The following is a 15,999-nucleotide window of genomic DNA, read 5'->3' on the forward strand; positions in this document are numbered from 1 at the left end:
CTGCAGCTTCAGCAGAGTTAAAATTCCTCTCTTGGAAAACAGCCTTGCTTCTGGCCATCACTTCAGCTAGAAGAGTTTGAGTTACAAGCACTCATGGCTTTCCATGCTGACAGGGTCTCTCAGGACTAACCCAACTTTCATGCCTAAAGTGGTATTCAGTGTGGCTCTCAACAAATCAGTTCATTTGCCCACCTTTTTCCCTAACCCACAGAACAAGGGGGAAGGAATTCTGCATTCTCTAGATATGTAGAGAGAGCTCAGATTCTACCTGGATAGGCCTAAATCTTTTAGGAAAACTGTCCAATTGGTAGTCAGCTTTGCAGCAGGGGCAGAGGACAAGGCCATATCCAAACAGTCTCCAAATGGATAGCACACTGCATCCATTTCTGCTACAAACACCACGGGAAACCGCCCCCTAAGGGGGTCAGGATGCATTCCACCAGGGTAACCTCCACCTCTGCAGCTTTTCTCAGAGGGGTCCCTACCAGGGGCTTCCTGGAGGCTGCAACATGGACTTCTGTTCATACCTTCACCAAACATTACTGCCTGTCTATCTTCTCCAAATCCAGGGCAGGCTTTGCAACAGCAGTCTCCTAGCCAGCACCCGGTCTTCTTGACTGCCTCAACCCTTTTTCTTCAGCTTTGGGAGTGTGTCAACACAAGTATGATGACTGCAACAATGAAACACGAAGAACATAATACAGCTGTGTACACTTACCATAAATGTATATGTTCGAATGTATTCACTGTTGCAGTCCTCGTTTCCCACCCTCCATCCCCCTTCTCTCTCTCTGTCTTCCTCACCCCTTACAGGGGATGTTTTGGTATTTACTTTCTACTGGTGGTGTTCTTCCACCATAACCTAGCTCCTTATTTGGGGGCTCCTGACAGTTGGGGCAAGAAAAACTGATGTAATGCCATCGGCTGCCTGGTTTTATACCACTGATGACCTGACGTCAGTCCGGGAGCAGCAGCAACCGATGCAGAAATACTAAGCCATGGGGCTGGAGGGAAGGAAACCAGGACTTCAACAGTGAATACACTCAAACATCTACATTTATGGTAAGTGTACACAACTGTACTTTATTCCTCCTCTTGTTCTGTGAGAGTTCCCTTATTCTTCTATACTTTAAACTTTGTCCCTCTAAGTAATTTGTACTACTTTTTAGTTGTATTTCTTTCTCTTTTATTTTTACCCTACTTTTAAACAACATTTTCATTTTATTTCACTCATTAGATATTCCTTTTGAATAAATTTCTATCTTCTCTAATAAGCTCTTGAAAAATTTCCACTACCTATTCATTAAACTCCTCTCTTTTTCAGTATGTAGGTGGAATTCCTTGCCTTCCTTGAGGCTAAAGAGAACTACTGACTTTTTTTTGGCTAGGCTGCAATGGTCTGCAGACTTGCTGCTGAGTACTTCCCTGTGAACCTTAATACATTATGACCAGACAAATAAATACAATTATGCCCACAAATGGAACAAGTTGAATACATGATTTCTGATTGGAAAGAATGAGCCCAGTTGTTATCATACCCTCACAGATCACCTGATATTGTAAGCAGACATTATTTTCCTCTGTACCAGGCCCTGCATGAGACTTCAGAAATGGACTTTACAATGCAAGGTGTGCTGTTCTATAGCTGTGCTTCCCTAACAGTCATGGTTTGAGACTACTGTTTTTCATGGCTCTAGATAAGTCCTGCTACTACACAAGATCAAGCTAAAAACTGATGTCATCATAGTAATTGACATCCCATTCACTAGTGTAATCTTATTAAAGCAATCATTTTATTTGAATTTTTGCTGTTATTGAGTGCATTACTCACATGTATTATAGATCATAATGAATGAATAATCGGCTTTGATGTATTGTGTGTACTGTCTCATTTGTTAATTTTGATTTTGTGGTCTGTTTAAGTTAACAGGATCTGTACTGGAGGATGCCTTAAGGGAAAAAGGAAAGGCAGATATGGATGACATAATTCAAACAATTGAAGATATTATCTTGGATGCAGACTGTAGCAGGTTGGTGAATAGAATGGCTAAACAGTAAAGAAATAGAACAAAGCTTTCAAACATTTACATTATTGGTCACTTTTTAGTCCTTCCAGTGCTAGATCGACTACTACTTCAGTGACTCGTGCTTGAGGCAGGTGATAAGGAGACAGCAGATTGCTACAGGGGTTCTTTATTTGTTCCTTAACTTATTTACCCACACGCTGCTGATGTGGGATGTGCGGGTGTGCAGTGAGGATTTACTGGCATATCATCCTGCTTCACTGATGACTGTTAATGTGTTTCACCCTTTTCCCATTAAACACATCAACTCCCCTTTGCATTTCTGGCCTCCACTGCGGACTGAATGTAAGGAGTGCTCAAGTTAGCACCCTCCCACAAGGATGAGTGCACCCATCCCTCCCGTCACTGTAGAGAACTGATATGCCTGAGCTACTATTCAGATCAAGTTCACCTGGGCCATAGTCGAGGCTTCATCCCTGCATATCACAGCACTGGCTGCTGGCACTGCCTTATTTTTAAAGAATGTTTTTAGCTAGCTGAAATTCAGTTTAATATGTACATTATACACAGATGCAGTCTGCTTTCTCTTCTGCCTAGTGGAAAGTGATCCTTGCTGGAGTGAATGAAACAAAATGACTAAACAGTGAAGAAATGGATGAAAACTGGCAACCATTTACATTATTGATCACTTTTAGTCCTACCATGTAAAGATGATATATGTGTCAGGAACTGCATTTCTGACTTAAGATACTGATCCAGTGAATTCAAACATACATGTTTTTTATTGCTTGAAGTGCAATTGTAACTGTGCAACTGACTTTACAGATAGCCTGGATATATTGGCTTGTACTGTGGATTACTGTTACATGTTTCTATTCTGTTCCCAAACTGGCCCGATTCAGATTTTTCTCTGGGTCTTGCACTTGGGGAAAATACATATTTCTTGATGTCACTTGCCCTAGTTGTTTTCTGTTTGGAAATGCACTTGACGTGTCACAGGAATGTTTTCTGTATTGGAAGCACAAAATGTTGACAACTTTCAGGTGTTTCCATGGTTATTGAGTCCCTTGCTAAGACCCACAGCAGCACTGTGCTCCTTGCATTGCTTTAAAGAGGAGCATGGCATATAGTCTTACATGACCCAGTCCAAAATTGTCAACTGATGGGGCCATTTGCCACAGGTACTAGTCAGTTCAGCATGTACATCTTTCCCTTGCTTTAACTCATCTGCTTCTTCTCGTATGGTGCTCTGTGTCCTTCCATTCTCCAGATCTTGTTTGGCAATGAGCAAGCCTGCATCTCAAAAATTGTCTCAGGCTGTTAATATATTTTTATGCTTTATTTTTTTTGTTGACTGTGTTAGTCCTACTAGACTAGTGAACTCTTTTCAGGGGAGGCCTAAGGTTATATATTTGTACTACTAGGAGAAATTTGGCCAGGACATTGGGGAAACTTATCCTACTCTTTTTGATAGGTGCCGTGGGAACTTTGACATCTACCTGAGCTACCACCAGCTTAAGCAGATGGGGTCCTTCGTTTAATGTCTTATTTAAACATTAAAACAGCCTTGTCTCTGAGATAATTGGGATCGCTATTCATACCTCTCAACCTTGAAACATCAAAAACCTGGACAAGGCCCATGAAAAATAGGTACAAATCTGTACGCTGTTTAACATAAAATTTGCATACATAATTATGTAACCCCGCCCACTCTAGTGGAATTGTAGGATACCAACTTTAGTGCAAATTGAAGAACAGGCAAACAAAATATGGCACCAGAGTCCCCCTGCAGCCATTCCAATGTCCCATTACCTGGCTATTTTGCCCCATTTAAAATAAACATTAATGTGTGCATACTGCTTTACTTCTACAATGATTCTTCGGATTTTATTTTTACACTTTATAGCACAATGGACAAACACCAATAGACACCTGTTAAACAAAGCAATACTGTCTCAATGAAAATAGACTCGGCATTAAAACTTATCTTCCCTTGAAACTCACATTCATTAAATAGCATTGAAACCTACACCGCATCCAAAGAAAATGCATCTGGCCAGTGGTGGATAAAGATTACCTTTGAGTTGTTTTCAGATCACTGGCCCCTTGCACACAAAACAAGAAACATACATGTTTTCTTTGATACACCATCCTGACTTTAGTAAATTATATTCATTGTATAATACAGCACTCTTGTTAGACAGAGCACATTTTAAATTTATTGTTTGAACATTTTTTCAGGCAATAAAACTAAATGCATAAAACTAATGACAAAACTGCCCAATTCATAAAATTTCCATCGTAAAAGTCTACTTCCACATACACACAATATACATATAAAAAAATGACAGTAGTTTAAGGCATAGGTATCTTGCACAGCTTCTTACACTTATTTTCAATTTACGTTTTTTTGGGGCAAATGGCCAAAAACCAGGGGCACATTTTTAAGCATTGCTTGTATAATTTTGGAAAGTTGCTAGAATAAAAGGTGTTACTGCCATGTATTTCACTGGCAAGTCTGGAACACAGGACTCTGTGCACTACAGTCAGAGCAACATATCACTATGCCAAATTAGCAGCTTGTTTCCCAAAAGATAGGAAGACTGAAACTTAAATGGCTATCATTTAGTGAATTCATTTCTCGCTTCTCACTATAGTTCTCAACCTCTTAGCACAAAAAACTGGACAAAGCCAACAATGGGGGATTAATACAGCCCCAATTTAAGTACAAATTTCAAATACTGATCTTATAAACTTAGAAAATTGCTAGAATAAAAGGTTTTTGTTACCATTTATTTTCTGAAGAATATGAAGTCTGAAATTCAAATGCCTGTCATTATTCAATAAATTCAGTGATTTGTCACAAACATCCTGAAACCACAGAGTTTGAGAGGAACAGAACAAAAAAATTCACAAGTGGTGGTGGCTAGGGACATTAGGCTCTTTTTACCCTATACCCAGGGTACAGGGTTTGAGCCCGAGTACCTCTAGCCACCAGGTGTATTATAATGGGGGCATTTACACACACAGATAAAATTCACACCTCCATCCTGAACAGTGTCCAACATACCTTTAAAATGACCATTATTCAAGGGATCATTACTACCCAAACCTATGTAGGCCTTGCATGAAAAAGGGGGAAAACTAGGATTACCTTTTTCAAATACTGACACTTTACTTACGGAATGCACAGCAAAAAGCTTTAAACAGACAGTTTGTCTGCTAATATTAACCATGCACAGAACGCTTCCGGTACAGTGCTGACGGCACCTGCCTAATACACCTTTGCTTAAATTAACATCATCTGGCTTATCTGTACATAGCCCACAAAAAACGCAATGCCTCACTCTCAAAATACCCGGTTATTCATTAAAATGAGGCTATCTACTGTATGGGACAGGAAGGTTAACCAAACAATACCGATTCCAAATAACATCATACTGTGCTGCTACCTGATCCAAAGATACACAATACAATGACACAGAAATTCAAGAGCAACGTAAACATACAAATACTCCTTACCACATGCAAATTGTCGCTTGCCAAACAAAACATAACATAGTTGAACATGCCTCAATAATACGGTGCGCACAGGTACTATTACCTGGTCCAAAACAGCACCGTAGGCGAAAATGCGTGGAGCTTTTTTGTTTCTGTAGGTAGCGTATATATTGCAGCTTTCAGCGTTTAGTTTGGTTTACACTCACCTGTTGTTTTTCCAGTTTTTAAAGGGGTGGAGCTTAGTATCTCCACCGGCCTGCAGAGAAAGGCATTGCTGAGTAAAATTTACACAGAAGATGTTTCATAGGTTCATAGGTTTATACTAGGCTATCTGCCCTAAGGCATTTATAAGCCTAGCCCAAATTTTTGTGGCTTACGCCACCCCTTATATGAAAAAATACTGTGCCCATTAGTTTGTTGTGCCTCTGTCCAGCAGTGACACAGAGATGATTCCCAGGATAAACCTATGATCTCCCATCCACAGGTCAAGATTTCTCTTGAACAGAGCCAGCGAGGTGCTCTGCCTCACATGGATCGGGATTTTATTCCACAGCATAGGGAGTCTCTGAGTGATAAATCTATCCCTCCAGCACGTCCTATTTATATCCGTGCTAAGGTTTAAGTCGCTTGCTCTAGTGGTTTTGGTGGATTTGGATTTTTTGAGGTGGAGCATGTCCATTAATTCCGGGTTGGACATGGCCTTGTATGTCAGGCACATGTCACCTCTGAGCAGACGGTATGCAACTGAATAGAGCTGGAGTTTCTTCAATCTGGCAGCATATGATTTTGGAGTCCCTTTATCCTTTTGGTGAGGAACTTTTGGGGTCTCTCCAATTGCTGCAGATGTCTGGTGAGATACATCCCGAATGGGGCATTGTACTCTATCATTGGTCTGATAAGTGAAGAGTACAGGGGAACAATGACCTCACTAGATCTGGATGTGAATCCCTTCATGATCAGGTGGGCAATGTAGAAGGTCTTTCTAACCACTTTAGCAACTTGAGTGTCAAAAGAAAGGCCGCTGTCAACCTGGGTCCCCAGGTCCCTGATAACCTCTTCTGTGCTTAGTGGATTGCCACCTATATGGTAGCTTGGGGTTACCTTGTTTTTCCCGAAGGGTATGACTATACATTTTTTGGCGTTTAACTTCAGGCCATGGCTCTGGCACCAGCTATCTGTTTCCGTGAGTCCCTTCTGAAGGATATCCGTGTCCGATGCACTTTCCACTATGGCCCAGTTTGCAGTCGCCTGCACACTTTGTCAGCCAAAGTCCTCCCATGTTGGCCTGTACTTCTGAGAAGTAGATGCCGAACAATAGGGGCCAAGGACCGAGCCCTGTGGGACACCACTTGTGACCGGCTTGGAGTCTGACATAGCGCCAGCAACTCTAACCCTGTGGGTTCTGTTCTTAAGCCAGTTTGCAACCCATCTTGTGACATATGGGTTTACATTTAAGCTGGTATGTTTTTCTACAATACCCGAGTGGGGTATTGTGTCGAAGGCCTTTGCAAGGTCAAGGTAGGCTGTATGGACTGCCTTTCCTCATCAATGGCCTTAGTGACTGTTTCAAGAAGTTGACCAAGTTCAAAAGGCATGATCTGCCCTTGACGGCCAAACTGGGTCGGGTCCAATGTCTGCAAGTCCCTATATCTTTGTTTATGAGCTCCATTATGATCCTCTCCATAGCTTTGCAGACTAGACTTGTTAAGCTTATGGGGCGGTAATTACCAGGGTCCGTAGAGGCACCGCCTTTGTGGAGTGGGACCACAGTTGCCGTCGCCACTCCTTGGGCACGTATCCTGTGGTAAGGCTGAGATTAAACAGCTGCCTTATGTGCAGGTTTAATTCCTCATTTAGCTCGTGTAGCACACAGCCGGGGACACCATCCGGTCCCATTGATGCTGTGTTTTTAGCTTTAGAGAGAGCAGCTTTCACCTGCGCATTTGAGATGTCTGGGAGGCTACACTGCTGGGATAGTTATCTCTCCTTTAGGGGAGAGGGGTGAAGTTTGCACTGAACCTGTCTGCCAGTATGTTGGCAATGTCTGTGGATTCAGTGATTTTTGTATCATTTTGGACTAATTCTGAGCATATCTGGGAGTTTCCACCCAGGTTCCTAACATAGCTGAAAAAGGCCTTATGATTGTCCTTTGAATCCATGGCAATTTTTCTCTCAAAATTGGCCTTAGTTGATTTTATGAGTGCTCGTATTTTTTACTAATAATGATCAGGGTGACTTCCCTTTTATGGATTTTGTTCTATCATGTAATAGCTTTCTCCTCTTATTGTAAAGTTTGTTAATGGCTGGGGTCCACCAGACTGGACGTTTGCCCTTTGTGGAAAGAGTCTTGGTTTTATTTGGGATTGCCTGATCCATGCAGTCCTGGAGGTGTTCATAGAAGGCATTTGTAAGGGCTTCGCAGCTTTGGTTGTGGTTTCCACTGGCTCAGGGGCCTTGAAGGATACCACACCAGTCTTGAGTAGTGTGAAGTTTGCTTTAGAGAAGTTCTTCACTGTGGTCTTTTTGTTTGGGGTGGGGGGGATGTGGATTTCCAGTGAGATTAGTTTATGATCAGATCTCACCAATGAGGGATATACTTCCGTGTGGAGCATTTTGTCCCCATGTTTGTGATAATGAGATCTAGTATATTTTCTCCTCTCGTGGGAACAGTGACTAGCTGTTCCATGGCATTTGAATTTATGAACTCCAGGAACCATTGGGCTAGAAAGTTAGGGCTTGAGTAATGTTCCCAGTCTGTATTCGGGTAGTTGAAGTCACCCAATATGATGGTGTTTGGAGATACATTTATACCCTCCAGTGTCTTCAGGAAGGCTGTGTGGGGTTCCTGAGTTTGAGAGGGTGGCCTGTAGCATGCTACAATTTGTAGAGCAGTTTTGCCTATGGTTAGTTGCACCTGGATGGTTTCCAAGCTTCGTGCGTTGCCACCAACCTGGAGGTGTGGGTATCCTTTATGAATATGGATACACCCCTCCTTTTGTGGTGTGGTCCGGGTTTTGGGGCCGGAACGCATGATATGAGGTAAAACCTAATAGTGCCGGGTGCTCTCAGGAGCCTTGAACCAGGTTTCAGTTACAGCACAGACATCGATGTTCTCCATACTGAGAAGGGCCTCGAGTGCGTGCATTTTGAGATTTAGACTTCTGGCATTGAGCAGCATTACCCTCAGTTTCTTCCCATTTTTGTTTTCTAGGGTGGTAGGTTTAGAATTTGAGCCTTGCCTATAAAGGCACTAAATGGGGTGACAAGAGCCTTAGCCAATATCCGGAATCCCAGGGGTGACAGGTGTAAGCCGTCCCTTAAAAAGCAGCGTGGCTTGTCAATCATGTCATCCCAGGCAGACAGACACTGGATCCCCTTTGAATGACACCAGACATTAAGCCAATTGTTAAAGCTGATCATCTTGTCTCTATATTGTGGCATCATTCTTGGTGAAGGAAGGATACTGCTCAGGGTCAGGGTCATACCTGCCTGGGCAACATAATCAGAGAGCTCCTCTATGTCTCTTTTCATGTAGTCCAGGAAGGTACGTCTCAGGTCGTTCACACCAGCATGGACAAGGACTGTGTCATATTTGTACTTGCCGTGGAGTGACCAGAGTGCTTGTGTTATGTGGCGGATTCTAGCACCCGATAGGCAGCTTACTGTGACCCTCTCCTTGTTCAGCCTGGTGAGTGGGACGTCAGTGTGTCTGACTATGGAGTCACCTATGACAAGTATGTTTGGTGTTGTATTTGGCCTTAAGGGCTGTGACTGCTTTGCACACTGCTTTTGTGGTTTATGTGTTGCTTGTGGGGTGTCTTGAGGTAGCAGTTGTTTGGGTGTCTGCTTTGGAGGCCTCTGCTGTTTAGGTAAATTTTTACTCAGAGCCTCCGAGTATGTCGTTTGATTCAGTGGTGTGGTAGCATTATGTGAGGCTGGTTTTGTGGTGTGTGTTGTTGCCTTCTCCTCCTGTCTGGTCTTGCCAGTCCTGAGTTGAGAGAGCTCAGCCTCCAGTTTGGCTAAATAGCTGCATCTCTCGCAAGTATTTGTGTTATGTGGGAGGAGGAGAGGGTTGTCTGTGTACATGAGGCAGTTATAACATTGCCTCAAGATTCCCAGATTCACCAGCTGGACCGGAGAGGAGATTGACAACTGACCTTTGGACATGCTAGAATAATATTGGGAATTCCTTAATAATTGAAAACAAGGGCCAGTGGGGAGTGAGGGTGTAGTGCTTTTAATTTTTAGTGCTGACTTATATAATTGCTTTAGTGAGCAAGTGCCAGGTAACTTGAGTGCAATGTGTTACAAGTAACTAAATGCAAAAACGACAAACAGTAACTTTCTTTCAAGTGAAACAAGGAACTAGTACAGTAAGCAATGCAGATATCACTAGTGATTCACAGAAGCTGAGAAGCGTATTAGGTGGAATTAGCTTCCAGGGAAATAACAAGCAAACAAACAACAAGCATATAAACAAAGCTAGATTCAGCAGGCCTGGATCTAGTCTATGCATATAAGATTTGCACTATTGTCACGATAAAACTGTATAGGTAGCACTATGCAAAATATGAAAATATATACACGTGTGGGTATATGCTTATGTACGCATATGTGTGTGTATATATATATATATATATATATATATATATATATATATGTGTGTGTGTGTATATAGAGATATATATATATATATATATATATATATATATATACACACACACACACACACACACAAAATATGTTTGCAAGCAGCAGCATTTGAAGTTTCCGCCCGTTGCCTTAAACTGATAGGCTCATTCCACATAACGTCTGTTCGAACGAAAGCAGCAGCATTTGAAGTTTCAGCCCTTCTGTCCTTTCCCTTAAAATCCAAACTGCAGAAGACTTGAACGACAATAGCAGCATTTGAACAGAAGCCCACTCCATATAACGTCCATTCGGATGAAAGCAGCAGCATTTGGGCATTTAAACAGAAGCCCACTCGCAGCATTTAAACAGCCCAGCCAGAAGTGTGTGCAAAGCTTAATTCCGATAGGCTGGTAGCACTGACGGCGCTGATGCCATTACGCACGGGATGATGTCAGGAAAAGTAGTGTGAAATGTAAAAATAAAGTGGAAAAAAATCGGAAATGATGGGGTGTCACTCGGGAATCATGGCACCCCATCATTTGGACCCCAAAACTCGGTAAAAAACAAGTAATTCGGGACGGTTGGGAGGTATGTCGCTGTTAAGGGTTGCAACTTGCCTCATTCTTCTAATTCCAGATCATAGCTTTTGTTTTCAGTGATTTTGTTTCAGGAGTGCTTTAGTATTCCTCCCCTGGCTGATAGGATGCCATTTTCACATGGCTTGCATTGTGTTTTAGTTTTTGGCTTGGCATCTAATGTGTTTACATGGTGTGCACACTAGATGGTGTAATAAAGGTTTTTGGATTTTTCTTGGTTTGCCTCAGTCTGCACCATTTTAACCTTGATTGTGATGTCTGTAAGAGTTTTGAGCAGAGAACTTTTAATAGGTAGGTAGAATAAGTTCATTTTAAAGGGGTTACTTTCCAGTTAGGATGATGACTCACTGGCATACAGGTATCTTAATAGAAAAGTCAAGTCTAAGAGGGATAAGGAATCAATGCTGGATACTCGATGACTGAATATGAACTGAAAGTAACCACACAGCCAGATGTGAATTAGCGCTTTCTTCCACTCTTTATTTTTAACGTGAACTTCCACAGAAAAAAACAGGAAGTCTCCCAAACTCCTGGTTTTATACTTGAAGAAATGTCATCTAATTCTATAAAAACTTTTCTATATGTCTATATATAACATTGTTCAACAGATTTACCTTGGATATTCAAAACACACTAGATGTGTGTGTGTAAATAAATGATGATGTTATTACACAAAGGATTACACTCTTTACGTTGATTACTAATTAAGTAAGTAAGTTACATCACATCCTGTATGCAAGTATAAAACCAGGAGTTTGGGAGACTCTGTTTTTCTGAGGAAGTTCAGTTAAAAAAAAAAAAAGGTGGAAAAAAAGATTAATTCTGCTGGCTGGCTGGTTACTTTCAGTTCATATTCAGTCATAGAGTATCAGAGGGATAAGGAATCAGTGTCTGGCTCTTCCTGAAGGACTTCTGATGTCCTTCTATTCTCATGTTGCAGTGTTCCAACTCCTGGGTTTTCCTGTCTTGCTACCCGAACATCCATCCAGTATACTAAAGCTTCTAATCACTGCTGTCTACGTGGGACGTCTGACATTGACATTGATTGAGAGAATGTGGGCCATAAAAGTTTTGTCTGCATGTACCAGACCTTAGAACTTCTCTGCTGCCAATCAAACATCAGCTGTTCTTGCCGTACCGGCTGTCTGATCGAAAATTCTAAGATAAGTACCCCATTGGGGACGTTTTGTTCTTTGGATCACTGCATATATGTGCAGGTTCATGTCATCCAGGCAGGGGAAGCGTAGGTGTGGTCATCATATCCCCCATAAAGACTCCTATGAGCTTTGCCTTTTTTGTTTAAGGCTTACGCACGATCTTAAGTCCTGCTCCATCTGCCAGACCCTCATTCCAAAAATGCTGCACAGTCGTCTGCACATGTTAAACACTTATCTTGAGAATCAGTGCCTTAAGCACTTAGCTTTAGGAATGGAGAGGCCTTCCGGTCAGTCCATCGAGCCACCCAAGAAAATGGCTAAGGATGCTAGGCTTAAATCCGTAGCTGCACCTCCTCCATCCATTGTCCCTCCTGTGGCTGATGCCATCATGGAGGAACGATCAGTCAGCAATATGGGTACAGCTGGTACCACTTTGGACGCAACAGAACTCAGAGCGGAAGGCATGTCCTCGGAGATAACACAGACGTCGGCTACCGACAACAAGGGGGAGCCTTAGCATGTACTGACCACCTAGATGGATCTCTCCACTACACAAATTACTGAATCCAGGCCTACCTCGTCTCCAATGCCTGCTAGGCCTTCCCTTAAAAGAGAAAAGAAAACATCTTTCTGCCAGAGTAGTGAAATAGCCAGATTGGCAGTGTTTTTCCTCAAAGCCTTTTCAGTGCCTTCATGGCTCTGAGGCCTACTACACCCTTACCATCCCCTGTGGCTCCTCTTGTGATGAGCCCTAGACCTCAGGCCTTGAATACTTCTCAAGCTGAAGCTGACGAGTCCTCTGACTCTGAGGATTCTCTGTCATATGTCTTCCAAATGCCATCTCCTCTTGGCTATGCCTCTCCTTTGGAGAAACCATTTCCAATGGGACTCCTCTGAAATGATAGAAGTTCAGAAAAGATACTATGAACTTCTTGAGATTGACTCCCCTGCCCCTTCAGCTATTTCTCCAGTACTGCCGGCATTTATGGATGCTTTTAATGCAGCATCAGTTAACCATGAAGGCCTGATAGATTCTACAAGGTCCCCTGCCCCTTCAGCTATTTCTCCAGTACTGCCGGCATTTATGGATGCTTTTAATGCAGCATCAGTTAACCGAGACTCTCAGCCTCCTGCACCATGAAGGCCTGATAGATTCTACAAGGTCCCTGAGGGACCCATATTCCTTGTTAAGTGCCCTGCAGTGGACCATGGCACTGTATCACTGTCAGCTGATAAGGCATCTAAGTTCCTTCCATCCTCCTCATTTCTCCCCACAGACAAAGACAGCAAGGCCATGGGAACGCCTTGGGAAAAAGGTTTGCACCTCATCCACCTTGGCATTCAGGGCAATAAATTATCAAACCCACATGTCCAAGTATGCTGTAGCCCTTTTATGACAAACAAGTAAACTTCTGAGTGAAATATCTGACTCTCCTAACAAGACTCTGATATCCAGCCTTATATCTTTATCCTCTCAGGTCACAAGGCAGTCCATTAAGTGCAATTATGATGCAGCTGAAGCGTCTGTCAGGTCTGCTACATCTGCCTCTGTTCTGAGAAAATATTCCTGGCTAAGGTTACAGCCCCTACCTGATGACATTAGGGCAAAACCTTGGATGCACCTCTTGATAACTCTGCCCTTTTTGGGACAAAGGTGGCTGAGTTTTTCAAAACTCTTCAACAAAAGGAGAAGGAGTTACAAGACCTCAAACACCTTTTTGTTTTTCCTATCCCAGATTCCATAGGAACTACCCTGCAAAAACCCAATTCATCAGGAAACACTCCATTCCTCCTCCTCTTAACAAGGGCAGAAAGACTTCTAGGATGCAGACAACTCTCTTCAGACCTGCCAAGACTCCAGCTCAGAATCCTCAGTTTCAAGATAGGGCAGGTAGTCTGTGACTACCTGCCATTTCTGAAACAACCTCTGGACTCCATTCCCCTATCCGTAAGGCTCTCTCACTGTCCCCTGCTTGGAAAAATGTCACCACAGACAGAGGTGGGTCTTAACCATCATAGAGATGGGTTATTTTATGACCTGGATCACAAACCCTTCCTTGAGGGGCATTCCACAACCCCCCAAAGAACATCTTCCATTATTTCAGCCGGTTATAGACCGCCTTATTGCCCAGAGAATAATTAAGCCTGTCCCTATGACAGAAAAGGAAAAAGGTTTCTACTCAAGACTCTTCCTAGTCCCAAGAAAAGATTACCCCTGGAGACCAATTCTAGATCATTCCCACCTCAATCTCTTCCTGCAAGTGCCCACCTCTCGAATGTTCACTCTGCAGACCCTCTTCCCCTTGATTTTCCCTCAGAGGTTCTTGGCCACCTTGGACATCAAGGATGCCTACCTGAACATCCCCATAAGGCCCAGCTATTGGAAATACCTGTGGTATTCTGTGGCCTTCTCACATTTTCAGTTCTGTGCCTTTCCCTTCCAACTTTCTCCAGCACCAAGGGTCTTCACCAAATGCTTGGCACCAGTGATGGCCTTATGCGGGACCCAAGAGATTCATATTTTCCCTTACCTAGACAACCTTCTCATCCAGGCAGACTGCACAGAATCCCTGCAATGCCATCTACAAACAGTAATATCACTCCTGCAAGCACTAGGCTTCAAGATAAATTATCCCAAGTCCAACCTGACCCCTCTCAGGACCAAATATTCCTGGGGTGCTGGATAAGGACAAATGTCATGAGGGCCTTTGTCACCCCAAAAAGTGGAAAGCTTAAGGCAGTACCTGCTCACTGTCCTTCAGGCCACAGACTTGACTGCCAGACATTACCTCAGACTCCTGGGTCATATGGCATTGACAATTCCCATGTTGCCACTGGCAAGGCTCTATATGAGAAAGCTACAATGTTATCTAAGGTCTATTTGGACACAACACTCACATCCTCTAAAGTACAAAATCCAATTCGTACCTTGCCTCAAGAAAGAGATTCAATGGTGGTTGGATCAAGTGAACAGCCCAGAACTCCCCTTACATGCTCCCTTGCCAGTACAGGAGATGTACATGGATGCCTTGGATCTGGACTGGGGAGCAGCCGTGGGTTCCCTAAGAGTCCAGGGACCTTGGCCGGACTCCATCAAACAGGAACATAGCAATATCATAGAGATGAGAGCAATTCTGTTGGCGCTAAAGGCCTGCCAACGTACACTGAAGCAGTGCCCACTAAAATTGTTCACATCTGACACTACAGCTCTGTGGTATGTGAATAAGCAGGGGGTGAACAAAGTCCTACTTGCTATGCAGACTAGTTATCCAAGTGTGGGAGCTTGCCACAAAACAGGGAGTCACAGTACAGGCAGTGTATATCTCTTCAGAAGAGAGTACTCAGGCAGACACATTATGCAGGTCCCTGTCACAGTCCTACAAATGGATGCTCCACAGGGATGTGTTCTTGGTGGGGTACACCTCAGATCTGTTTGCCTCCCCTATGAACAGGCAACTTCCATCCTTTTGCACCCGGCTGCCCAGTCCTCTGGCAAGGGCAATGGATGCCTTCTCATTCTCTTGGAGGATGATATTTCTGTATGCATTTCCCCCCTTCCCACTTCTTCAGGAAGTCTTAGTGAAAATCCAGCAGAACAAACCAAAAATCTTGGTGACTCCCTTATGGCCAAGAAAGCACACGTTCCCCCTCCCTCTCTTCTCACACAAGACAAGGGATCTCTAATCCATCCCCACCTACAATCTCTGAACGTTACCCTGTGGGTGATAGAATTCTGATCCCTTACAGACACCTCTATAATTAGGACATGCTCACAGTCCTACAGGAGGCCAGGAAACCTAATACTAAAAGATCTTGTATGTCTAAATGGAAAAGATTCTCCATGTAGTGTCTACAAAGACAGTTGGACCTTTTCCATGGTGATGTCCCTTTGGTACTGTCATATCTGCGTGAACTCTTGCAGACAGGGTTGGCATACTCCTCTGTTAAAGCCCACCTTGCTGCTATTTCAGCTTGTTTCCCTCTGGATCCTCCTTTGGCTCCTTGATTGCTTGCAAAGTTATTCCTAAAGGGAGTGCTGCACCTCAGGCCTCCCAGAAAACCCATCCCACCACCCTGGGGCATGAATTA

General features: G+C 43.2%; 1 protein-coding gene across 1 annotated transcript in view; it reads left to right on the plus strand.

The window, feature by feature from the left end:
* PAIP1 (poly(A) binding protein interacting protein 1) overlaps window positions 1-15,999 on the plus strand; it is a 1,589,139-nt gene that overhangs the window by 759,352 nt on the left and 813,788 nt on the right. The window contains exon 7 of the mRNA XM_044076930.1: window positions 1,924-2,030. Within this exon, the coding sequence (XP_043932865.1) occupies window positions 1,924-2,030 (107 nt within the window). The remainder of the gene's footprint in view (window positions 1-1,923; window positions 2,031-15,999) is intronic.

Source organism: Protopterus annectens, chromosome 1.part1 (genome assembly GCF_019279795.1).
Source record: "Protopterus annectens isolate FY-2018-M chromosome 1.part1, PAN1.0, whole genome shotgun sequence".
Classification (NCBI taxonomy): Eukaryota; Metazoa; Chordata; order Ceratodontiformes; family Protopteridae; genus Protopterus; species Protopterus annectens.